Consider the following 26,565-nt stretch of genomic DNA (forward strand, 5'->3'; position numbering starts at 1 on the left):
TATTTTGAAATTATCCATATTGTCTTTATTAAAATACAAGCACATAAAATTTAAGAGATATTTCAACATCACACTGTCCAACCTGGGTATATTATCTCATGATACAATATATGATCATAACTTGCCTAAAACATTAGAAGTGTACCACTGTAAAATAAAGCTGATAAGTATTTTAAAAAAAACCCCAATGAATCAAAAGAAAGAATTGAGCTAAAATATTTTAAATATAAAAAATCTTTCATGATAAGTTGGTATTTCACATTTCAACAAATCCTGGCTTTGTCCTGAATTTGGTATTCGTCCACCAGTGTTTCAGTGGTATTGTTAGACTAATTGATATTTAACGTTGCCAGTGAGCTTGTTGGTACGTCTTCTGGTTCGTCTAACTCTGGAGGTTCACTTTCAGGGAGGGCAGGGGGGTGGCTGTATGAGTCAGAGAGGCTCTGCAGGTTTACCAGAAGGATGGGTGGGCTTATGGGGTCTGTAGGGCTGGGGGGTTGTAGTTCACATCTGCCCCCTTCATCCTCTGGCTCTGATTCGGAGTCCAGACTTTGCACCAGAGAGCCTGGGGTTCCAGTAGGGCTCTCTGCTGAGACAGGGCACAACAAAAATATATAATATGGGTAGAAAGACATTATGCAATCCTGCAGTAATACAAAATCAAGAAGAACAATAAAAGAAAAAGGTCCTAATAAACACATTGTTTAATGTTATTTTGTAATTGTAATAATACATGTTTAAAAATGTAAATATTTTATACTTTTATATCATTTTAAATGTATATTTGTAATGAAATTAAAGGTTAAAATATACTGTATGTAAAAATACAGTTAAAAAGTTATTTAAATTTACATTTTTATACATGTATTATGTTCTACTTTTATATAATTTTAAATTGAGTAATATTAAAAAGTATTTAATTAAATTAATTTCAGTTTAACGTACAAATATTAATAACATTTATAATAACATTTTAAAATGAAATAAGTTTAAAACAATGTAAAAATGTAAAATGTTATTTTATCATTTTCATATTTACATTATACATGTATTGTTATACTTTATATAAATTAAAATGAGTAATATTTATTAAAATATACATGAAATGTAAAAAAAATTAATATTAATTTTAAAATTGAAGTTAAAAATAAAATAGAAAACATTTAAATGTAAACAATGAATATAAATACAATTTATTTTAGGAATATTTATTAAATAAAATTATATACAATTTGTTTAATTTTAAAATTGTTTAAAATATACATAGTATAAATACTTTTAAATAAAAATATTACAATTTTAGTAATTTTATAATATAAAAGTGAAAGTTTAAAATATACAATATAAAGGAATAATATGATTTTTAGTAATATAAAAAAATATTTTTAAATTAAATGAATTTAACCTGTTTAATATATGTTTCATATACATAATATAGATAAAAATGTAAAATACCAAATTATATTAATTTGAGCAATATTAAATATGAAATTATTTTTAAATTAAAGTTTAACATATACACATAGATAAAATGTAAAAAAGAATTATATTAATTTATTTTAGGAATATTAAATTATTTTAAAATGTAATGAATTGTTTAAAATCTACACAATATAAATATATGTTATATAATATTAACGTTCACATAAAATAAATGTAAAAATTATTAAGAATAAAATAAATGACATTTAAAAAAGTATGAAATGTTATACCATGGCCATCCAACTTGTCTGATTCTGCACCACTACGTTCATCTGTGACCCCTCGTTCATCACTGTTATTCAAACAGGGTTCTTCTCCGTCAATACTGCTTTCCTGCACAAACCAAACCATCAAATTTATACATTTCCTTTTATGAAGTTAAGCTTTAACGCTTTGTAAATATTTTTTTCAATCTGGCTGTGACGAGGAGGGGGGCTTGGCTGGGCCGTGATGGAGCACTGATCAGCGGGAGAGTGAAATAAAGGGGCAGCCGGAGAGAGACGCACATGGCCGTGTTGCATACATGTCTCGTGTTTGTTTACGTTTGTTTTGAGCTTCTCATTAAAACTTCTGTTCAGCCAGTTCCCACCTCCTCCTCGTCACACTGGCCAATAGGAAATGAGTCAGCTACCTTTTATTCAAAACAAATCATGCATTACACAACATGAAGGATTGTATCCAGTACACAATACTGTGTATTTATAATCACAAACCTGCTGTAGAGACTGCGAGCGGGTTGTGCTAGTGCTTGCAGGCCGACTGGAGTCAGAATGGAAGATGGAGGAGTAAAACACGATGAGGGTCTCCACTATGCGTGCCTGGTATGGGTAATCCACCAGAGAGGACAGTGACACTGTGGCTCCTGTAGGTCGTGGCCGCATCAGTGAGGGGCCAAACACGATACCTAGATTACTTGGGCTCATTTTATTGTCGTCCTCCAGCTCTGCAATCCTGAAAAACAAAAACACAAAAAAAAAAAAACGCAGTTCATTCAAGCTACATTCAACATTTAACCCAGTGACCTAGAAGTAGTGCAGAATCGTAAATATTTCATATTCACTGTGTCATACATTTTTTTATTTAAAATTTTTGAAAAGCCTAAAACTTTATTTCCAGGTTGGAATTGTCTAGTGACTTTGAAGAAAACACACCAAGTTTGGAAGCTCTGTACGTTATAAGCCTTGAAATGTGAGAGGAAGTCAACTTCACGCCTCAAACTAACCTTCTCAAGTGCCGTGCTATGTAGCGGAGAGTGCTGGTGTTTGGTTTTGGCAGCTCTTTAAGCAGATTTTTAAGTCTGCCAACAAGGGCCAGAAGTTCAGGCTCCGTTTCAGGGCCAAGGTCCACCAGGTCGGGTCCTTTACCAGCTTCAGCTCCCTCTGGACCCACTACTGCCAGGCTTTCCTTAGCCAGACCCATCAGATTATTGTACAGACGGAAAGGCATGATAGGCTCTGGAAGCTAAGGAACAAATGCATTAGGAACCAAAAAAAGGATGTTAAAACTTGGGTTAACGGATAATGCAAATGAAGATACGAAAAACACTGCTAATAATCTAGGCTACTTATTCGCAAAGAACAGTTAAACCTGCGTTAAATATTTTTGCAATTATTTTCCTCGTCTTATGGTGGCTCACCTGTCGCAGGTAGAGCTTCAGTACATTACTGATGTCATGTGGCGAGGACTGGGACAGCTCCACCAGCTCTTTGCCGTTCTCAAATGCCTGGCACAGCTTCTCCACCCGTGTCTTCACCCCGTTCACCCGGTAAATGCCCTAAAAAGAGAGGAAGCACTCAGCAAAGAGCTTGCATTTCTTTTGGCTAAGCCAAACATGGCCAAAGTACACTACAAATACAGTTGTCCATGTGCCGCTACGTCTCTTCATCATGCGTCATTCAACTACATCTCTTTGTCTTCGTGTTCTGTCTGAGTGCAGCCCAATATTTCTACACGAGACTAGGATATACCTTGTTTTTCCACATGCTGTTCCATCTTACACACAGTTGAGCAATCAGCCTTTCAGAGTATACTCTTTTGATCCGGAAGTCCGAACGTACATGTTTGATGCATGCGCACTAGGACTCCTTTGTGATACTCTTTTAGCACACTCAACAGTAGTTGCATTCCCTGACGACATGCAAAGACGCGGATGATCCATGTTTTTTATGTTTACTGCGCTGATGAAATTTGCATCACGCACACTGTGCGCGACACATATCGGCATTTGGAAAACTGAAGTATACTTTGGCCTACATGCAGACAGTCTGTTGACGACAACTAAAGAGTATCACAAAGCAACCGCCAAACGTGTCCATATGAGCTAGCAGACATGAGAGTATACTTTGTAAGGTTAGGCACACGACCATGCGTGAGACGGAACAGCACGCGGAAAAACCAAGCATGCTTCAGACCGCTGTGGCTTACCTTCATTCTCAAAGCTCTTCTCTCGATCTCACCGATGCATTTCTTGATAATGAAGGGGATGCCATCAGGGCTGTTGGCAGACACCTGCGAGAAATCCTGCCCAAAGAGCTGCAGGCGGCCCTGAAGTTTCTTGTGGCCGCACTGAATGGCCAAAGTCTCCAAGCAGCGCTTGTGACAGGCCAGGAAACACTGCAAAATGGGAAATGTTAAATCATTCTTTAATATGTTTAGTAAACCACCTGTATACAGTGTATTTCGAAGATAAAAGGGGAAAAAAAATAAAGTGTCCAAAGCCACATCCTACAACAGTGCTTCTCAACTGGTGGCAGTTCTGTTCTGATAGGGTCACAAACAGCAGGGCTAAAACAATGCTAAAAATATTAATGAAATAAAACTAAAAAGCAAAAGAAATAGGCAGGAAAAACATTGCCATATCTTTTGATGTTGACGTCAAAGGCCATGTGTCGGATTTAACTTTACGGTATTTTGACGCAAATTCATCTGCAACTGAGTCCACATCCACATGAATACATTTTCGTTTAAAAACTCTTAACATCGTAATTTTTCAAAGTCTGCAGTACTGGAGAGTGTTTTCCATTGTGGACGAGGTGTGTAAACGTAGCGAAGTCAATGCGTTTCTCGACAAAAACATATTAGTGAGGATTTGGCCTTTGTAATGCTAATACAATATTTGGTCTAATGTTTTTTTTCATGTGTTAGGTTGGTGAATCACTCTTCTGCTGTTGTTTATACAAAATTGTTAGTAAAGTCATTCATTAACATAATTTTGCATATTATTGGACCTTTGCTGTTCATGGTAGGATTAACACATTTCATATTTGATTTCAAGGGCATTTTTGTTACTTTTGTTGAGATAAACAATTGTAGTTCTTTGTTGGGTTGCCACTTGATGCCCAATGTTATATTTGGGTCCTCAAGCAGAACCAGTTAAGAACCATTGCCCTAGAGCAGTGGTTCCCAACCTTGTTCCTGGAGGCCCCCCAACACTACATGGTTTGGATATCTCCCTAATCAAACACACCTGATTCAACTCATCAGCTCATTAATGTAGACCCCAAGACTTTAATTGGGTGTGTCAGATAAGGGAGATATACAAAATGTGCAGTGTTGGGGGCCTCCAGGATCAGGGTTGAAAACCACTGCCCTAGAGGACAGAGCCACGGTGACCTCACCTCCTCACACTCCGCTCCCTGGAAATAAACGTAGCTGTCACATTCTCTGCATTTGGACGGTGAGCGCAATTTACGCAGTTTGTGCGTCTGAGCGGCTTTCGACAACCCGATATTCCGAAACGGCCCAGTGGGCACTGCCATTTCAGGTTCGATGCCATTTATATCTGTATAAAATGATGAGCAAACAGTAAGGAACATGTTTGAATAACAAATGTTAATCTTGTAACAAAGCATAGATTATGAATGTAGATATTCATCTACTATATTCTCTCACTTGGAGTTTCAAAGGAAGCATCATTTGAGTCTTTCTCATCCGGATCTTCATTTGATGACATTGTTCCAGTTGATGATGTCCGGGCCATTTTACTTATGTCACCTACACATTGATTAGAATGACAAAATTAATGCTACATTTTACTGAAGAAAATGTGAGTGGTGCTTGTCAAAGCAAACGTAGCCTCTACAATGCTACGGTGTTGTGGTAGGTTCCCAGGGCATTGCAATGTGGTTGCTAAGGTGTTCTGAGTGGTTTAGTAAAAAGTAAAAAGAGACCAAAGTAAAAAGAGCTCACTACCATGTAGGCATGTTTCCATGCAAGTTACGAATTTAATTTATGCGCAAAACAGGAATGTCGCAAAAATTATAAGCGAACCAAGCAGTGTTTCCATCCCATGTATTTAGTAGAACAAAACAGCACTTCTGGGAAATTGGTGCAAAAAAAGAAATGAAAATGGATGTCGAAGCTACTTGTATACCGTGGCAGGATAAAGTATGTGAACCCTTTGGAATTACCTGCATTTATGTATAAATTTGTCTTAAAATCTGGTTTGCTTTTCATCTAAGTTACAATAATGAACAAACACAATCTGTTTTAACTAACAACACAAATTATTGTATTGTTCTTGAACATATTAAATACATCATTCAAACATTCACAGTGTAGGTTGGGAAAAAAGTATGTGAACCCCTAGGTTAATAACGTCAACAAAAGCAAATTGGATTCAGGAGTTGGCAAATCTGGCATCCAATTAATGAAACGAGATTGGAGGTGTGGGTTAGAGCAACTTTGACTTCTAAAAAGCACTCAAATATTTTGGAGTTTGCTATTCACAAGAAGCATCTGCTGATGTGGATCTGATGATTCTGTAAGGAAGAACGGTCCAAAACTCCTGAACGTTGTGCAGGTCTTATCCACAGCTACCGGAAACACTTGATTGAGGTTATTGCTGCCAGAGGATCGATCAGTTATTAAATCCAGGAGTTCACTTTTTCCACAGCACTGTGAATGTTTAATGGGATGTGTTCAACAAAGATATGAAAGATTATGATTGTTTGTGTGTTGTTAGCTTAAACACATTGTGTTTGTCTATACTTGTGACTTTGATCAAGATGAGATCACATTTTATGACCAATTAATGCAGAAAACCAGCTAATTCCAAAGGGTTCACATACTTTCTTGCCACTGTATATTCTGTAAATGTGTTTCCATTGTAGTTTATGCACATCTTCCCACCCAATAAAAAAAAAAAAAAAAAAATCCACCTCAAGCGAGCGTTTACAATATTTATGTGCATTTGAGATTTTATTTGCATCTTGGCGTTTCCACCCAGCAATTTTTAATGCATAATCTTAGATTTTCATCCCCAAATATGGTTCAGCACCCCCCTTCACTGTAAGTGTATTGGATATTTTCAACCACTTAAATCAACAGGTGAAAAGATCAAAAGTCTCATCACTCAGAAATGTAAAGGTAATAAAATCATGTACAGGAAGTCATACCAGTGCTGGTTGTAGGGGATCCCAGGCCACTTCCTCCTCCCACACTGTCTGTATCACTCACTGTAGAGCCCCAGGATTTGTGGGTCATGTGACCTCGAGCTGACACGATACAAGAATAATTAACATTTCATTAAATCAACAACATAACTTCTTTAATCGCTTGACATTCACTCTTAATGGTGAAGGATGTCATTTTTTTATGTTAAAATACTTTCTCTAATCCTAGATGAATACACAGAGACAACCTTAAGTAAGCCTTTTTCCATGAAAAGTGTAAACAATGTGGCACTATCAAAACATTGGTCAACCAATGGCATACGTTTGGGGTGGGGCTGTTTATTTTGACCAATGGAAGACAGGTGGCGTGTTCAGGAAACCTGTTTGAAATCAATATGAAAGGCTTGTGTACTGTACTGTTAATGTGGCGTTTCACACGTGAAAAAGCAAAGGGAAAGTAGCGCGAGCTGTGAAACGGTCCTTATTATTAGTAATAACCTGAGTTACAAAATGTGGTGTAATTCAAACATCTTTATTAAATATCTCCTGATAAAATGACATTAACAATCTGGCCCCCTGACTTTATATTGCTCTGGGCCCCTTTCCTATTAACAAATACAGTTTAGAATTTGCTGTGGGTCCCCCCTGGACCTTTGGGCACCTAGAATCATTACCACCTTTCACCCCACTAGCTACGGCCCTGTTAACAATAGTGACACCCGTAGAGTCTGTAAACATGTACGCTTTCTCCGCTTTCCTTTCATCTCTTGCCCTCATGAGAGAGTGCATGTTCCCCTCAGAGTTCAAGCAGCAACAAGAGAAAAATTAACTATTAAATACAATCGTCCATCTAAATGAAAAGACAGGGAAGGAATATATAAACATAATTCTTTATACAATATTAAGATACCAATATACAATATATTAAATATAATGCAAAAATAAAATTGAAATAAAATAAGGAATAATAATAATTATATGAAATAATGACAATGAATTAACCAAAAATATCACATTAAGTTTAATTGCTTTAAAAAAATGTTAAACTTTAACTGTTTTTGTCAGCAAAATCTAGGCAAAGTGATATTACTGGGAAGAGGTAAATTAAATAGTGACAGTGTGCAGAAAGCTTGCATATAGCCAGTTTTGACAGATCCTAATAAAAGGTGAAATGATCAGTATCGGGATCAGTTATATAAATATCGGTACATATATATTATATATATATATGTACTGTATATATATAAAGTAACAATGTATAATATATAATGCCAACTTCTGGCAATAAAATCTCATTTTGCACATACCTCTCTTCTGTTCATCTCTTTGAGAGGAGCTTGTATCTCCTGCATCTCCTGCGGAGGACAGTACTTCAGCATTACTCTGAGCATCTGCATTAGCACTGTCAGCACGAGCTCTGGCAGACAGCCTTAGATGACACAAAACGACATAACATAACTTCACATCCAGTTCCATAATCTTTAAAATTAAAATGTTTATTCTCATCTATAATGTTTACACTTTCCAATCTTGTGTATTTATTGTAATATATACAGTGTGTATTGTGTACCTTGTTTATAATTTATATCTTTTAATGTCCCTTATTTACTGTATTAAATGTGGTACTTGTTGTGTATTCAGCAGTATTATTGTCTGGCTACTAATGCACCCCAGTTTCCCCACACAGGATCAATGTATGTATGTATCTATGCTATAGTCTGTGTGTTAGAGAGTTGAAGGTCTCTCACTGGCTGGTGGAGGCAGAATAGGGCTCAAACTCGTAATGGTTCTCAGGCTCTTCGCTCATCTGAAGGTCTTTGACATGTGTAGCGTACTGCTGTCCGGGGTCGTACAGTTTACTGCTCTCACACAGTGTCTGATAGTGAACCGGCAGTGCTACTGTCTGCATGTGCATGATCTGGTAGTAGGAGATGGTGGCCTGGAAAGGGTACAAAGGGTTTTTATTATGACTTATTACAAGGGTCTCTGGAATACTTGATTCTGATTGGATTCTGATATTTCATGTCCATTTATTTATTTGGCAAGTATTCTTGTAATAAGCCGGATAATGAGCAGTCAGATTTTCGCAAAATAAACACCAACAGAACTCAGACGCAAACAGGATGTGCAAATCAGCAGTTAAGCGATTTCTTCTCGCATAACATTTTCAATGTAAATCAATATTTCATGTCTATTTACTTATTTATTTGGCAAGTAGTCTTGTAATAAGCCGGATAATGAGCAGTCAACAGATAAACACACACAGGTGTGTGGGGGAAAACATTGAATAAAAAAAAGAATAAAAAAAAGAAAGTCCTGCACACTACTGTTGCTTGCAGAAAGTCCAGTATTTCAAATGTATATTGACACAACATTTAATACTTTCAGCAAGCAACAGCAGTGTGCAGTCTTTTTTTATTCTCTTCAGAATAATTTCATAAACAAAAGACTGCGCTTTTGACAAAAACATTTGCACAGAAAAATTACAGATCAGTGTGTCATACACTAGTCTCTCAGTCACAAAAATATCATGAGTCATGATTCTTTGTTCCTCATTTATATTTGTATTCTTTATTTTTTTTGAGAAAAAAAAAAAAAAACCTAAATGGATCAAATGTTTGGTCACCTATGCATACATAGTTGCATTAATGGAAATACATGTCAGCTCATACAATAATGGATCAGTTAACATCACATGAAGTTGTAAACACAATCCATTTTTCCCAGTATCGCAAATATTTATCCATCTGTAGATTCAGTGAGAAAGTCATTCTCTCCATGCTTTGAACATTGGTCACAATATCCATCCAGTCAGTCTTTGTTGGAGGCTCAGTCTCCTCATTTTTATTTTGATAAAATGTAGGCATTAAGACACAAACAAAATTTGTTAAATATATTTTTGTAGTATAGTTACTTTTATTTAGTATGCCGTTTACATCTTTGATTTTATTCGCAAACGTGTGTAGTTACTTACTGAGCGAATTGTCTGGTCAGTCTGTTTTATGACCTCTTGGATCTGTCGCAGAACTGTGACCTTCATGTGCTCCAGCTCCTGGTGTTGTGTGGTCGCATCTGCGATGCAGGTCCTGTATGTGGCCTCCGCCTCCTCAGCCTGAGACACACACACACACATTTTCGAAAACCTGCCAGAAACTCAATATTCTTGCTTTGGAAACTGATGAATCACCAACAAACAATGATAATCATCGGTTAAGATTCTTATTGTGGCATTATTGAGCTCCAACAGAGAGGTGCGTTATGGGAGTTTTAGGTAAAGACCTTGTTGCGCGCCTCTTCCTCCAGTCTTTTCTTCCTGTCTACTGTTTTGGTGGTAGAGCTTCCACCCTCCTCCTCAGCCCTGTTAGCCGCCGTCCTCGCCTTGTCAAATTCCTCACAGCGCGCCATGTAGACCTGCTTAGCCCTGCGCAGGTTAGCCTCACACTCCATCTGTTCATAGACACATACATACACAAAGAACTCTTCATAAACCTCATTACACAGCAAAAGCAATAGGATTCTGTATAGCTATTCATTTCAACAACTTATTGTATGTACAGTTGTTTGGTGCTTCTTGGCCACATCCCCAGAAATCCATTTTCAGTTTCCTAAGATCATAGTTTCCAAAGTATGCTGTAACGGAGAGCGTTTTCGAAACGCTCAGTTTTTGGTGCATGTTTATGCACAAACACTGTTCCGCTGTGGGCGAGAGGTGAAAAGATAGCAACATAGCCTTACACAGCCTTAGGCCACGCCCACATTTTCGTTTAAAGAACATATTGATTTTGCAACGTTTATGTCTCATCCACCGAAATGAAGACTTTAGAAAATGCTCTCAAAAACCACAATGACATTAGAAATGTTTTAAACAAAAACGGATTAGGGGCGGTTCAGACTGAACGTATTCTTGTGCTAAATAAAGCTAGACGCAGAGCAACGAAATCAAACAGAACGCAGATGTCGAAACACATTTTTAACAGTTGAAGTCCTTTTTAACTTAAGCACTCCTACGCGAGACGCTGAAAAAAAAGGCGAAACACGGTGCACCAGTCAAAGACAGTGGCGCCTGCAGCTGCAAGGCCGTACGCACTGTGCGTACCATGAGCTCTCCGATTGACTTGAAAAACATTTGCTCTCAGAATATTTCACCAATCATGAAATGTGTCCCGTATTTCTGTTGGCTGTTTATAAGAACTAAAAATACCCAATTTACGAATTAATTATTTTGAGTCGGTTCTTTTCAGTGAATTGGCCAAACGGGCTTGCAAAACTGTTTGAATCGATTCGTGATTCAGTACAATTCATTCGGACTGCTCTCTCACTGAATCCTTTGGGGCGGTTCCTCACACAGTAAAACAGTATTGGCATATTTACGAATACAGAGAACAAACAGCGCTGGATACAGTGGAAATTTACCTACAATCAACTGAAACAAAAGGCTGTCTTTTTGAGAGGTAACTTTAAGAAACTTCAGCTAGTGATGTGTCATGTGAACAAAGGGCTGTTCAAACTAAAAGTGTTTTTGCGTCCGCTCGCGCTGTTTTTCAATTGTTTTCCATGTAAACATTTGCTAGATGGATGGCCGTTTGTTCTGAATGGTTACTGGAAGAAATGCTTTTAGCAAATAGTTACATGAACGCTACTCATACTCGAGAAAGAAAAAATGCTTCTCTCAAAGTCACCTGAATTTAATGCTTTGGGGTTGTTTTTGCCAAAAAATTCTCAAGGGGCAGCATGCCCCCGGACCCCCCTAGATATAAGGTTGTCTTGGGCAGATTTCTATGCGTACCCTCAGATGAAACCCTGCAGGCGCCCATGGTCAAAGACATTTGTTTAATGCATTTTTAGATGGGTAAACAACTGAAAAACATGTTTGTGTGAACGGCTCCTTAGTGTGGATTTGGCCTAAGGCCTAGCTTAGCAAGCACTGTGTCTTCTCAGTTGCCTGTCCTGGTATTGGTCAGTTACATGGTTTTTGAACTTTAATTCACTTTGGTAAAAAAAAAAAAAAAAAAAAAATATATATACAATTATTTATTTATATATATATATATATATATATATATATATATATATATATATATATATATATATATATATATATATATATATATATATATATATATATAGAGAGATAGAGAGCGCGCATCCAGGAACGAAAATGCAAACATAGAACCATAAGAAATACTAAATAGAAATCATAAGTATTGTGTTTGACATGAGTTACCAGCTTTCTCTTGGCTTTCAACCACTGTTCCTTGATCTCCTTGCGTTTCTTCTCATGCTCTTGTTTGCGGAGTAGAAGAGGCTGTGGATGAACAGTGAAGTGAACAGTTCTTAAAACCAGAGTTTTATAAAGGGAGGCATTCCCTACTCTCCATTTTTTTTATTTGACACCATTACTGTAAAAGTAGGACAAAAAGTTATATTTAACAGAGGGTAAGAGATGGACAGTGTTGTACCATGATAAAGGTTTGGTTCTGCAGGGTGGAGGCTGCCTGGTGCATCCCAGAACTCTGCTCCAGGTCCTGCTCCAATGCCAGAGAGTAGATGGAGAAAAACGGCATATGGGGCTGATGGAAAAAAAAAAAAAAAAAAAGAGATGAATGAGAAGGGAAACAGATAGAGAGTAAGAAACCTTGAAGACTGCAGAGTTTTATCAACATGAAACTCACCTGTGTGATGGTCTGTTTACATGACTGATAGATCCTTTGTAGACCCTTGGAGAACTCTAGCTCTATGTTAGATTAAAAAGTAAAATAAGACTCTTTTTTGCTATTAGAATCTTAATTTTTTTAAATGCAAATCATCTCAATACATTTTGATAAGTCATTACACACCTATAGCACTTTAGTCATTTAAATCATGTGATGACATCAATGAGCGCATTTATATGCACACCAATACGCCAATAACTCTACCAAAAATCAGCTTATTAAAAAAATTCTGACAATGAGATTGCATTCACATGAAAAATTAAATCACTGTGTTATAAGTTTCCATGCGGCGCGAAATCAGAGTAAAGGTCATTTTGACTTTATATTTCGCAATTGAGACTTCATATCTAACAAAAAATAAAAAATACTTTCCTCGCAGTTGCGACTTTATTTCAAAATATAATTATAATATATAATTACAATAAGGACTGGGAAATTTGACACGTTAATTTCTGCGATTAATAGCTGACTGTTTAACACATAAAAAAAATAAAAAAAACAAACCAAACAATTAATGCAGTATCCGTTTTTCACACCTCCTGAAACTTAACTAATGTCTTCCTCACTTCCTGGGGTTAGAATTGGCATATACAGGTGCATCTCAATAAATGAGAATGTCATGGAAAAGTTCATTTATTTCAGTAATTCAACTCAAATTGTGAAACTCGTGTATTAAATAAATTCAGTGCACACAGACTGAAGTAGTTTAAGTCTTTGGTTCTTTTAATTGTGATGATTTTGGCTCACATTTAACAAAAACCCACCAATTCACTATCTCAACAAATTAGAATACATCATAAGACCAATAAAAAAAAACATTTTTAGTGAATTGTTGGCCTTCTGGAAAGTATGTTCATTTACTGTATATGTACTCAATACTTGGTAATGGCTCCTTTTGCTTTAATTACTGCCTCAATTCGGCGTGGCATGGAGGTGATCAGTTTGTGGCACTGCTGAGTTGGTATGGAAGCCCAGGTTTCTTTGACAGTGGCCTTCAGCTCATCTGCATTTTTTGGTCTCTTGTTTCTCATTTTCCTCTTGACAATACCCCATAGATTCTCTATGGGGTTCAGGTCTGGTGAGTTTGCTGGCCAGTCAAGCACACCAACACCATGGTCATTTAACCAACTTTTGGTGCTTTTGGCAATGTGGGCAGGTGCCAAATCCTGCTGGAAAATGAAATCAGCATCTTTAAAAAACCTGGTCAGCAGAAGGAAGCATGAAGTGCCCCAAAATGTCTTGGTAAACGGGTGCAGTGACTTTGGTTTTCAAAAAACACAATGGACCAACATCAGCAGATGACATTGCACCCCAAATCATCACAGACTGTGGAAACTTAACACTGGACTTCAAGCAACTTGGGCTATGAACTTCTCCACCCTTCCTCCAGACTCTAGGACCTTGGTTTCCAAATGAAATACAAAACTTGCTCTCATCTGAAAAGAGGACTTTGGACCACTGGGCAACAGTCCAGTTCTTCTTCTCCTTAGCCCAGGTTAGATGCCTCTGATGTTGTCTGTGGTTCAGGAGTGGCTTAACAAGAGGAATACGGCAACTGTAGCTAAATTCCTTGACACGTCTGTGTGTGGTGGCTCTTGATGCCTTCACCCAAATTCTTGAATCGATTTTGCTTGACAATCATAAGGCTGCGGTTCTCTCGGTTGGTTGTGCTTTTTTTTCTTCCACACTTTTTCCTTCCACTCAACTTTCTGTTTACATGCTTGGATACAGCACTCTGTGAACAGCCAGCTTCTTTGGCAATGAATGTTTGTGGCTTACCCTCCTTGTGAAGGGTGTCAATGATTGTCTTCTGGACAACTGTCAGATCAGCAGTCTTCCCCATGATTGTGTAGCCTAGTGAACCAAACTTAGAGACCATTTTGAAGGCTCAGGAAAACTTTGCAGGTGTTTTGAGTTGATTAGCTGATTGGCATGTCACCATATTCTAATTTGTTGAGATAGTGAATTGGTGGGTTTTTGTTAAATGTGAGCCAAAATCATCACAATTAAAAGAACCAAAGACTTAAACCACTTCAGTCTGTGTGCATTGAATTTATTTAATACACGAGTTTCACAATTTGAGTTGAATTACTGAAATAAATGAACTTTTCCACGACATTCTAATTTATTGAGATGCACCTGTATACACGTTTCCAGGAGGTACACGCACAAATCAATTGCACATCCTAGCACTAGGGCTGGGTATCGATACAGATTTCCCGATTCGATTCCGATTCACAAGCTCTCGATTCGATTCATATGGGTATATTTTATGTCCGTTTTGCTTAGATATGAAATAAATTCTCTCCCAGCTAATTCTGTGAATTATACAGGGGACCTTCTAACTAGGTACAATATGAAAATATTAATTTTACTAATTCTATATTAAATGGGGTCAGTTTGAATAGTTTTTCATAATTTGTCACAATTATGAAAATAAAAATGAACAAATCAATGTATTTAATCAATAAATATAACACTATTTTGCACATTACATTTTCTTAAATTTGTATTGTTTAATTGCATAATTTGTACTATTTACAGGCATTTACATTATTTGTTGAACCCGTGCCAAAAACCGGTACTGTCTCTTTAAGGGAATACTGCATTTCTGTAAACAGTGTCTTTAAATTAGCGCATGTTAACGAGAGATACTCGAATGGCTTTATCTCGTTTGTGCTATGCCCGATTAGAATTAAATGTTTATTTTTTTGTTGTTTATGATCAACAACTGACTGTAAAGAACAGAAAGGGTATTAAAAGAGACATTATTATATTCAGTGACAAATCGGTCGCGTGTATCTCGTATTTGAACACACAGATTACACTGAACAACTTTTACTCTCAACATGCAATATAAGGATCTCGCTGCGGAATACTCTACCGCTATAATACACCATTCATTTCACTGGTAAGTGAAATCGAAACATTTTCCAGCCCATTGCCAAATATATACATTTTTAGTTGCATAGCACGAAATTTGGCTGCAAATGCTAGTGATTTCCTCTCATTGTAGTGGAGAGCTGCACAGAGTAAAAGATAGATCTTGGGATTTAAGAATCGACATCGAGATTATTCAATTGAAGATCGCGATGCATTATAAAATTGATATATTTACCCACCTCTACCTAGCACAGAAACTGATTGTGTGGAGCAGTACATGCTTATTACGCAGTGTGCATTTCCCGGGCATAGTAAAAACAGCAGCGGATTTACAGTACGGAGAACAGAGACTGGAGACTTCACCTGCAAGTGGTGAGCCAGGTGTGGGAGAGATACAGGCAAGCTACTCACTGTCATCTGAACCAGTGTCAAAAACTCTCTGCGAGAGAGACCCAGAGTGTGTGCAAGAGAGACTGAACTGCAGCCAGAGAAAATAACAGTTTTGAGATTTTAAACTTAAATTAAACTTCAGCATTCAATTTGTTTTATATCTGTATGTATAGTGTCTAATAATGCATTGGCAATGTACACAAGTTTATCTTGCCAAAAAACTTGATATAAACTGAATCTGCCTAAAAAATAAAAAAAAGTCCACTAGAAAACTACAGGTTTTGACAAACTTTTAATTACAGCATGCCCACTGATTTTATGGCATGCAAACATATATTTGCATCAAAGATTTATACCTGTAACAATGGGTCTAATTACCTATCCGCAAAAAAAAAAAAAAAAAAAAAAAACAATTTCAACATGTACATATTTTTATAATTAAAATAAATGACTAACCAATTTCTTGCAAGTTCTTTGAGAAAGTGTAAACATTTATTATTATATTTTAATGTTTTAATTGCAATTAAATCACAGAAAAAGTTTTTAAACTTGTCACAGCCCCAATTTCGATATATAAACTCACAAATGTGATAAATGCCTGCAATTGAGATATAAAGTAATAATTGCAATATAAATTGCTCAGTTGTGACTTTTCGCAACTGCAAGTTATAAAGATGCAATTATGAGAAATATTCACAATTGCAAGATATAAAGTAAAAATGACCTTTTTTTTATAATTCCATGGTGGGATCAAGGCTCCACAAAGGCAAAAATGTACTCGTGTCAATATTTTTTTTTGTTTAAACCGTTTATAACCTTAACCTGATAAAGAAACGCTGCATAACTGGTCGAAGTTCGTGCATGTAAATGTGCTGAAATCATAAATGACCACACTTGATCCTACCCAGTGCAAGCTTTTTCTCAACATAGCTGATCAGATCCTTCATGTATTTTGAGATGGTCTTGGCGTACGTCAGGGCGGAGTCGACGCCCCCTTCACTGCGCTGGAGTATAATGTCCACCTCTTCTGCACTCATTACTTTCAGCATGCATTCACAAGAACAGAATCAATATTCATCTCTTCAAAATAATCATTTAAAGATGCAAAAAATATTGTTAAAAATAATAGTGGTCTATTTTTCAAATTCAAAAGTTTTTCTTCTTGTTTACCGTACAATATAATGCTTCGATGCCTGATTTTATTTAAGCATGTAAATTCTAGATTGAAGCTTTAGCAGGTTTTCACACTACAGAAAAAAATCAAACAGGATGTATACCTTTATATTTTTATAGTAGTGCATCCCTATTTTTATCCCTAAGTGCATTCCTGTATTTTGTAATGCACTGTGAAAATGAGATACTCTACCTAGCTCATACGAGTCACTCCGTGTGTGTGAAGACTCATGACCAGAAAGATTTTCCATAGACTGAATATTCAAAAAAAGAACATACAAATCTTCATTTATGATTTCTTTCAAAAAATAGCACTTTCAAATAGTCAAGACACTGCTGCCAACAGCCACTCTTAAAAATTATTAATCTGATACACATACATGTACACACTTACTCTGCTCTTCTCTGTGGGCATCACTGACAACAGAGTGCTGCTGTCCACCTCTCCCATCAGAAGTTCAGAGACACTGAAAAAAGGTAAAAAAAAAAAAAAGAAATTGTGTTTATACACATACCGGCTTAAGTTAACACCCACGATAACCAGGGAAAAACAGCAGAGGCCTGTGCAAGTGTCTGGTTCATTACCTTCCTCTTTACAGTGTTCTGTACCACGAAACAGTGTCAAGTTGACTTGGTCGGGCTGTGATCTAATGTTTTGACCACAGGAGTTCAGAGAGCAAACTTTAAGAACATTTAAGCTAATGACTCTGCACTGCTATTCAAGCATGTATTGTAATGAATTTGTTAGTATAACTTGAAGTACCGCAGGAGACTTTTAAAGAATCAATTATGAAATATTAGTTACTAGAAGAGAGATGATAATGATCAGCTCTAAGTCAAAAACAGATCCTTGAGGGTTTGGGGCTGTCGGTGAGTAAAAGTCAACTTCCTGTTATTTCTCTATAGCTATGATCTAACAGAGCATTTTTATAGTGCTGCTTCCAGCTCTTTAGTGAAACTTCAAAACATAGCAAGCAATCGACTCAAGCAAGCAAAATATGAAATGATTAATTTTTGGACACAAACAAAACAATAACCCAAAATGCATTGCACATTGGAAGTTTGTGCCATTTCACAGTGTATGTTGGAAAAAGTATGTGAACCCCTAAGCTAATGATGTCAACAAAAGCTAATTAGAGTCAGGAGTTGGCAAACCTGTATCCATTTAATGAAAAAAGATTGGAGGTGTGGGTTTGATCTACTTTGACTTATAAATAGCACTCAAACATTTTGAGTTTGCTATTCACAAGAAGCATCTGCTAATGTGGACCATGCTCGCAAAAAAGATATCTCAGAAGACCTATGATCAAAAATTGTTGCTTTGCATAATGCTGGAAAGGGTTACAAAGTTATCTCGAAGAGCTTAGATAATCAGCTGTTAGACCAACTGTCTATAAATGGAGACAATTTAGTACTGTGCCTACTCTCCCAAAAAGTGCTGATTAACATCTGTTCATGATTCTACTATATGGAAAACATTAAACAGGAACGGTGTCCATGGCAGGACACCATGAAGGAAGCCGCTGCTTTCCAACAAAAACACTGCTGTGTGACTGAAGTTTGTCAAAGAACACCTCGACTCTCCACAATGCTACTGGGAAAATGTTTTGTGGACTGATGAGGCCAAGGTTGAATTGTTTTGGAAGAACATGAAGCAATACGTATGGCGTAAAAAAAGGCACTGCATACCAACATGAAAACATCATCCCAACGGTGAATTATGGTGGAGGGAGCATCATGATTTGGGGGTGCTTTGCTGCTTCAGGGCCTGGACCGCTTGCCATCAGAGGGAAAAATTAATTCCCAAGTTTATAAAGCTCAGTAGAAGTTGGGTGATGCAGCAGGACAATGACCCAAAACAAAGTAAATCCACTACAGAATGGCTTCAAAAAGAGAAAATCCACCTTTTGGAGTGGCCCAATCAGAGCCCTGTCCTTAACCCAATAGACATGTTGTGGAATGACCTCAAGAGAGCCGTTCACACCACACATCCTAAGAATATGGTTGAGCTGAAGCTGTTCTTTAAGGAAGAATGGTCCAAAATTCCTTCTGAACATTGTGCAGGTCTAATCCGCAGCTACCGCAAATGCTTGGTTGAGGTTATTGCTGCCAAAGGAGGATCGACCAGTTATTTAATTCCAATACCACAAGCGCTCATGCTTCTAAAGACAGAGGTGATGCATGACGTGCATTTAGCCCGGTGTATTTGATGTCCTTACTTTAAATAGTCAATTAAGCATTGTGCAATGTACACTTGGAAAGACAGATGTAGACTGTTGACTTTGCAAAACCCCGCTGTAGCTCGATTATAACTGCGTATGTAAACATACTAATTAAGTAATCACTGAACTAGACTCCATACTCACTTGCTGCTAAACGCTACAGCTATTGTCTCTATGGCCTTCTCAAAATCCTTCTTGTCTGCTTCATTGCACACTTCATAGTGGTATCCTGAAAGCAAAGATGGACAAATTCTGATTATATTGGTAAATTGGGCAAGATCAGAATAAAAAGGTATTAGTTCAGAAATAGAAAGTATAAGGGGCCGTTCAGACCAAACATGTTTTGGCATGCAACTCAGGTGTCTCGAGACTTGTTTTTATGAGTTGACATTCTATTTAACTACACGTGGCATCTAATTTTTTTTTTTTTTAAATCAGCAAAACACAGAGCAATGGTTAAAGTAACCATTGCTCTGTGTTTTGCTTATTTCTTTTATTTTATTTCCTTCAACCTTCATCTAGTGCATGTTTACATTTTAAAAAAAAATTACAAATGTGAACTTAGTGATGTTCAGAAAAATTATATCCATCCTTTGAGATGAAATGCCACACTTAAGAACTTAATATTTTAGCATTTGTGATTGTTCTGACCTTTGACCTGTGAGATGAGTTTGCCAGCAGCAGTCAGTGTCTCAACAGTGTTAAGGAGAGGGTACATGCTGATGACCTGCCGCAGAATACGCAAAACTTCCCCCAAACACTCATGGGCCAATGGTCTTCGGTTCTCCTGTTTGTCTGAGAAAAACCATCTATGTTTTAATTACACCAACGTTGAAATGCAATTTTCAGACATTCGGTAATCATTTACCAATTTTAGCAGACAAAACATTCAACCTCCTGTTGCTGATTTTTCATGAGATCAGGCTGTTATTTTTGGGCAAATTATTCCTTTAAGACACGATATTCCAGTGAACTGAACACTAATTTGTACTTTTTATTCCAGTTTTATCAGTTTGTTTGTTTGTCAAATGAAGAACATTTCATAGTATGATTGCAACTTTAAAATGCGCAAACTTTCGACTAATAACCTTCATTACGAGTAAAATGATGTGTCTGTCTGTAGTATGTAAAAGTACAAGAAATCTGCACTGATCCTAAAACAGTTAAGTAATGCAAGACGTGTAAGCAGCAAACATCTGTTCACACAGTCTTTCACTGCTTTCGTCTGCTGCGACACATCTACAAGCCACTTCTTGCATGGCTTTTAACTCTAACTTTCTAAAGTCAGAAACACTGCGTTATTCGTAGAGTGTCCCCTTTGCCCAGTCAACCTGTGTATAGAGCAAAGGGAAGCTTAAAATTAGTTTTACACTGAGAAAGGAGGCCACTTGTTTAAAATGCAAAAAGGTTTTGGTGAAGAAACACATGCTTGGTGTAAAATGTGGCATAGGCCCAGGTTCAACCACTGAAACCCATGCCATTGTGTTGGAGTCACAGGCAATAGTTTCACATCAACATAGGACCTCAACACGATTATTGACTGAAACAAGGAAGTAAAAAAAAAATCTTAGGTGGACATGTGACATGGTAGTACCATGTTTTTGGAGATGGTACCATCGTAATACCATGGTACTCTTTAGAGTATCATATAATATATCAAAGTACAATGGCATTACTGTCTGTATCATGGTACCAAAAACATCACCTTGTGGAAAAGTTTACTCAATAAATAGGAAATTAACAGTCAGTTATGGATGTTATTAACAGATTTCCCCAAAACAAAGGTCCAGTTTTATTGGTATGACTAAATGTCCCTAAATGACGTTACAAGTCATTGCGCCATGTTTTGCATTCTAAAAGTGAAAGGGGGTGTTCTGAGAGTACCATTTCCTGCGCCAATGTGGTGCACCACACAGGAACTCAACTCTACTGCAGCTACAGGAAGAAAAGGCCTCTTGAGCAAACTTAGCTCCACCCTTTCACTCCTCTACCAATCACATGATCGCCAGAGGAAGATGATGTTTGCGGTGAGATCGTTGTTTGACGTGCAAATCATCATGTGGTGAATCAGAGGATTCAACTTACTTGACTTAAACATCAAGTTATCAGTTGGGTGTTTCTTCAACTTCAAGTAATTTCACTTCACTGGATTTGATTTTTATTAAAATAACTTTTAGTTTTTGTTATATGAAGGTCACATTAAAATAGACTTGGAAACTTTTTACATTGTCTTAATCACATGTTTTTGGTACTTTTGAAAGTCCTGTCATTTACAGATTGTTTTACCCAGACTTTCAATATTAAACTTTGAAAATCCATTAGAAAAATGTTTAAAACTGTGATAATCTCAACAAAGAGTGAAATAAACCATTTCAATATTTGTGTGTAAATGAATTCAATAAATTTGTCAAAAAACATGTCTGTTATGGCATCATTCAACACACTAAACAATTTTGCTCCTAATAAGGTTTTTTCAAAAGTTCGACTTGCTTACCAAGTCAACAAGTGTCAATAAAGAGATTAAATATTTATTTATTGTGCTATCCATAGCATAGTTACTAAACTACAATCTGTAGTGCTTCCAACCAGCATGTATTTAGCATGCTAAAATTCACTCACACTAGTTTTTACATAAAAAAAAAAAAAAAAAAAGAGAGATTTGAGTTACATTGACATCTAATTTTGTTGGGTTTACCCAATTCAGCTAGGTTCTTTCTACACAAAGTGTTTGTGTTGAGATAACAGTAATTTTAAGTTAAGAATACTCATTTTTGGCAATGGGGCGGTCGTCGATGTTGAAAATAGACACAAAGAGTTGGGTCTTAACCAGTGTCATGATCGCCAGACAGATACTTTTAAGGGGATGGATGTCAGCTGGAGCGCCCTCATTTCAGGAGTGGAGCTCGGAGATGGGAAAGGTGGTGGCCTTTGAAGAATGGTCATTTAGAAGACTAGGGAAGTTTAACTTGTTCGTGAAGAAATGGGGCGGATATCTGTCATTAATGGATGTGTGATTATTATTATCATATTTTTTATTTTTTATATATATTCTTTTGTGTGTGTCTATCATGTACGACCACTGGGATGTTGTTGGGGGCCAGGGTGGGATTGGTAGGGGTAATAGTGGGGGTTAATGTTGATTCTCTGTATATAGGTTTTGTTTTTCTATGTTCAAATATGTGAATCAAAATTGTTAATCTGAAGAACACTCATTTTAAACATGTGGAACCACTGTCCACAATTGAATCAAGTTCAGCCAAAGAGCTATTTTTGGAGTGATAAGCCGGGATAAGAGAATGTATTTTAACACCAAAAAATGTCACATTTTCCCTTTAAAATCTTCTCTGGAATCAAATAACAACAAAAACAAAACCATCATCTTACCTTCAAGCACAACATCTTTCAGCTTCTCCACCGCCTTGGCAAACCGTTCCACCATACGAAGCAGTGAGGGAATGTCCTCCACCTCAATAGCCACCGTGGTCTCGGGGGTCTCGGGCGAGGGACTCTGGGTAATGACAGATTTTCCTGCACCCTTACTGAAGACCCAAGACTGGATTGGGAAGCCCGCTGCACTAGGATTGCGACTCAGAGAAGTGGGGCGCTTCAGGGTGCCCATCGGGGACGGGCAGCCCACCAGCTTAGTGTGCTGGGTCAAGGGGGTACATGGACAGGAAGAGGGGACATCCAGGATCGAGGGAGAGGGACTGGCAGAGGTGTGGGAAGAAGTGGCGGCATCAACTGCATCTTTCCGTGGCTGCTCTTGAAGAGCAGAGAGCTGAATTACGTAAAAAACAAGGGTATCAGATTGAGAAACACACACAACTACAATCCAAATTTTAAAGTGGAAAGTTGTGGGGTGTGTTTCAAGACTACAATAGATGGCTGTTAGTAAACAGAACTTCTTTCACAAGAGCGATTGTGTAACTGTGGCCGACTTCCTGTCACACCCTGAAACCCAGAGTTGATACAACTCTAGTTGGTCTCGTTGAGGCCTAAAACACTCCTAAACATAAAAGGCCATCATGTAATCGAAAATACAACCATTTTCACTATTAGATTCGAAAATACATGTCATTTAGACAATGGGCACTTCCATGGAGAAAAACGTTTGTAAAGACACAAAAACCAACATTTCAAGAATATTCGACTCAATATATAAGGGGAAATATATTCATAATAGTCCATCGTCCGAAAGTCTACAGTATAAATACAAGAATTGACAAAACATGGACATATCTAGCCTACTTATTTAGTCAACATCACGATTTTATGTTAAAATGTATATAGACAATAAGGGAAATTGTATGTTTTGATGCTGTAACTGGTCACCATCTCTTTCATAATGGTTTCTCCATTTTTTATAAACTTTTAGCTTTTTGTAGTGCAGTTCAATAGTCCAGCGGTGTGACATGATTTTTATAAATACAAACATTCCATGTAGTCTCTCAATACGAGGTCATTAGGTATTATAAATAAAAGATAATTAGATATTTTAGATGTCTTCTAAACTACACATTAATAAAGGTATTTTCTGCGACAGTGAAACACATATATTTAGTGCTATATGAACCTACCTGTTTGAGCCAGACGTTGGGTCTATTTGGTAAGAGGTCCAATTTATTTTTGCTGTTTGTTTTCTTAACCCTCTGACTCGTCGCGTACGGACTGTAGCTTTTGCCACCTGCTCCACGTTTCAACATTTTCAACTATTGTTTATACTGTTAAATTCAACCTATGACTCTATACTCCATCATATATCATCCACAAATTGCCTTTTGAAGCTATATATATGCCATATTACAAAAATTGAGCTTCATAAGCCCTTCATACTGGTAGTTATAGATTTAATAGTCGCAGGAAATCCCAAAACCAGACTATCGCACTAGAGTGAGAGTACAACAAACAAACAAATGAAAACAATAAACCATTTTAGTGGCAAATAATTCTTAGAATATGGCAAAAACCCGAACTTTTCGCCGCTCTCTGCGCCATATCTCAATAAGGAAGTTTAGCCCGTCCTTAACACAACATAACGGTCTATAATAAACGTAAAGTCTGATATTTACATTTCAAAATACTGTGAACATTCGTAACTATTTTAGCGACTGAAAATACGCCGAGCAAACTCGAGCGCTGGACAGAAATGTCAGTCAGGTTGATTGACAGGAGGAAAAGACTCCAGATGCTGTGCGACTTACTGATGGAGAGCTGAGAGGCGCTTGGCTGCTTCCTGTTCGGCTCTTCTTTGACATCGAGTGTGTCTTTATCAGTTCCCTTGTCCTTTTCGAGAACATTTTAAGCTTCGAGTGTTTGGATCTGACGCGTATTTCTTTGATTTTACGATATAACCCCTCTGCCCACCCCCCGGCTCCCCATTTCAATGCACCGATGCGAGGTTTTGAAGGCTCTTTATCTCCATACACTCCGCGCTCGAGCGGCTGTCTCACTCCTCTGATGTGATCGCACATTGACTGTGAAACTACTGCCGCTGATCAGAAGACACAGTCATGGGAGCATCCGCTTTTGCGTTTTTTCCCCCCCGTCTCTCTTTCTTTCCCTTTGACACGTGAAACTTCATTGACATATAGTTGCATGGGGACCGGATAAAACAATGCATGCCTTTAAGAGTTGTAAAACAACTTTACGCCGCGATATCCGTCATTTTTTAACGTGTAAAAATATTTTTTTCGTCATCCCGTCCCGCACTCGGCCTGAGCGGCATGTTGATGTTCATTTGTGGCACCTGCTGCTGCTTAACTATATATTAAAACACCGCCCATTTTGACCTCTTTCTTTACACAAATAAATAAGTCAAATATTTATTTCGCCTTTACTACTTTGTAACGGGTTTTTCTTAGTTTCCTCTCTTTTTATTTAAATTATTACAAAATATTTATTAGTAGTATTATTTAGATTGTAAAGAACGTATTTTTCTTAACCTTTAAAAATTATATATATATATATATATATATATATATATATATATATATATATATATATATATATATATTTATTATTATTATTATTATTATTATTATTAATTTAAAATAATACAAATTATTTATTATTATTTTATAATTATAATTTATCACTGAACTATTGAGGACGCCTTTTCTTCGTTTCCTCTCTATTTAATTTATTATTAATTTAAATGATCAAGATTATGTATTATTATTATTATTTTATCTTTATTGTTGGGGAACAACAGGGCTAAAGACACACCTTAAAGGAATATTCTGGGTTCAATACAAGTTAAGCTCAATCAAAAGCACTTGTGGCATAATGTTGATTACCACAAAAATTTATTTCGACTGGTCACTCCTTTTCTTAAAAAAAAAAAAAAAGCAAAAATCGAGGTTCCAGTGAGGCACTTACAATGGAAGTGAATGGGGCACATATTTATAATGTTAAAATACTCACTTTTTTTTTTATAACCACAAGACATAAAGGATATGTGTATAAACATGATTGTAGTGTGATAAAATCGCTTATTTGGATCAGGGAACTTATAATTTATCGTTACCATGACAATTTAATGTCAACAAACCCTAAAACAACTATAAAAATTACGATTTAAACAACTTTAAAGCTCAAATAATACATGAGTTTTAACAGTAGAATTAATGTAAGTACTTTTATAAAATTATAAGCTTCACATTTCTGTCTTTAAACCCTCCAAAAATTGGCCCCATTCACTTCCATTGTAAGTGCCTCAATGTAACCTCGATTTTTGCTTTTTTTTTTTTTTTTAAGAAAAAGAGGAATGAATCAAAATAAATTTATGTGGTAATCAATATTATGCCACAAATACTGTCGATTGAGCTTAATTTGTATTGAACCTGGAATATATTTCTTTAAGTGTAAAAATATTCAACTTAGGCAAATACTTTTGAGACAGCAACATGCTTTTTTTGTAACCCTTTTCCAAAGCAGTTATTTTGAAAAAGTATTATCTTAATTTGTTAAACATTTTCTGATCACTTCAATCACATTTGGCATTTCATAACATCTCATGAATTCTATAAATAAATTAATCTCGAAAATTTTTCATACAAATTTTTAAATAAAAATAATGGTTTTATAAGGGTCTTTAGCCCCTGCAACAGGAGGGCTTTTTACCCCATATACTATCTTTTCACTTATTGGAAAGTTATTAAAAAAAACTTCTGTGATATAATCAACTTGAACAAAAATTGAAAATGATTAAGTATTTTTTCTAAAAATAAATGTGATAATTTCAGGGATTCTCATTAGCTAAATACATTTGCAGCATTTAAAAAATCATTTTTATCAAATTAAACTTAA

General features: G+C 36.6%; 1 protein-coding gene across 2 annotated transcripts; it reads right to left on the bottom strand.

Moving 5' to 3' along the window:
• On the bottom strand, nucleotides 1-24,743 carry LOC127438411 (rho GTPase-activating protein 45-like). Of its 2 annotated transcripts, none has more exons than XM_051693976.1 (23): nucleotides 24,459-24,743; nucleotides 22,642-23,035; nucleotides 19,909-20,052; nucleotides 19,402-19,486; nucleotides 17,430-17,502; nucleotides 17,229-17,289; nucleotides 16,767-16,901; nucleotides 12,548-12,609; nucleotides 12,335-12,445; nucleotides 12,100-12,180; nucleotides 10,155-10,322; nucleotides 9,850-9,987; nucleotides 8,624-8,814; nucleotides 8,183-8,304; nucleotides 6,879-6,977; nucleotides 5,374-5,475; nucleotides 5,100-5,263; nucleotides 3,907-4,095; nucleotides 3,119-3,256; nucleotides 2,705-2,943; nucleotides 2,196-2,433; nucleotides 1,713-1,815; nucleotides 1-589 (listed from the first exon to the last, which is right to left on the bottom strand). In XM_051693976.1, the coding sequence occupies exons 1-23, from the start codon at nucleotides 24,726-24,728 to the stop codon at nucleotides 330-332; spliced, it is 3,567 nt and encodes a 1,188-aa protein (XP_051549936.1). In that variant the 5' UTR covers nucleotides 24,729-24,743; the 3' UTR covers nucleotides 1-329. The 2 variants fall into 2 exon arrangements, with proteins under 2 accessions (XP_051549936.1, XP_051549937.1); XM_051693977.1 differs by lacking the exon at nucleotides 24,459-24,743 and adding an exon at nucleotides 23,835-24,443.
• Nucleotides 24,744-26,565: the final 1,822 nt, after the last annotated feature.

The sequence above is a fragment of the Myxocyprinus asiaticus genome, chromosome 49 (assembly GCF_019703515.2).
Source record: "Myxocyprinus asiaticus isolate MX2 ecotype Aquarium Trade chromosome 49, UBuf_Myxa_2, whole genome shotgun sequence".
NCBI classification, from domain to species: Eukaryota; Metazoa; Chordata; class Actinopteri; order Cypriniformes; family Catostomidae; genus Myxocyprinus; species Myxocyprinus asiaticus.

What these genes read in the sequence shown, in the direction of transcription:
- LOC127438411 (XM_051693976.1), bottom strand. Translation starts at nt 24,728, where the DNA reads ATGTGCGATCACATCAGAGGAGTGAGACAGCCGCTCGAGCGCGGAGTG. An exon ending in AGGGAGCGGAGTGTGAGGAG is followed by an intron (nt 4,096 to 5,099) that starts GTGAGGTCACCG and finishes CCCATTTTGCAG; the next exon opens with TGTTTCCTGGCCTGTCACAA. An exon ending in TGAAGCTCTACCTGCGACAG is followed by an intron (nt 2,944 to 3,118) that starts GTGAGCCACCAT and finishes TTTGTTCCTTAG; the next exon opens with CTTCCAGAGCCTATCATGCC.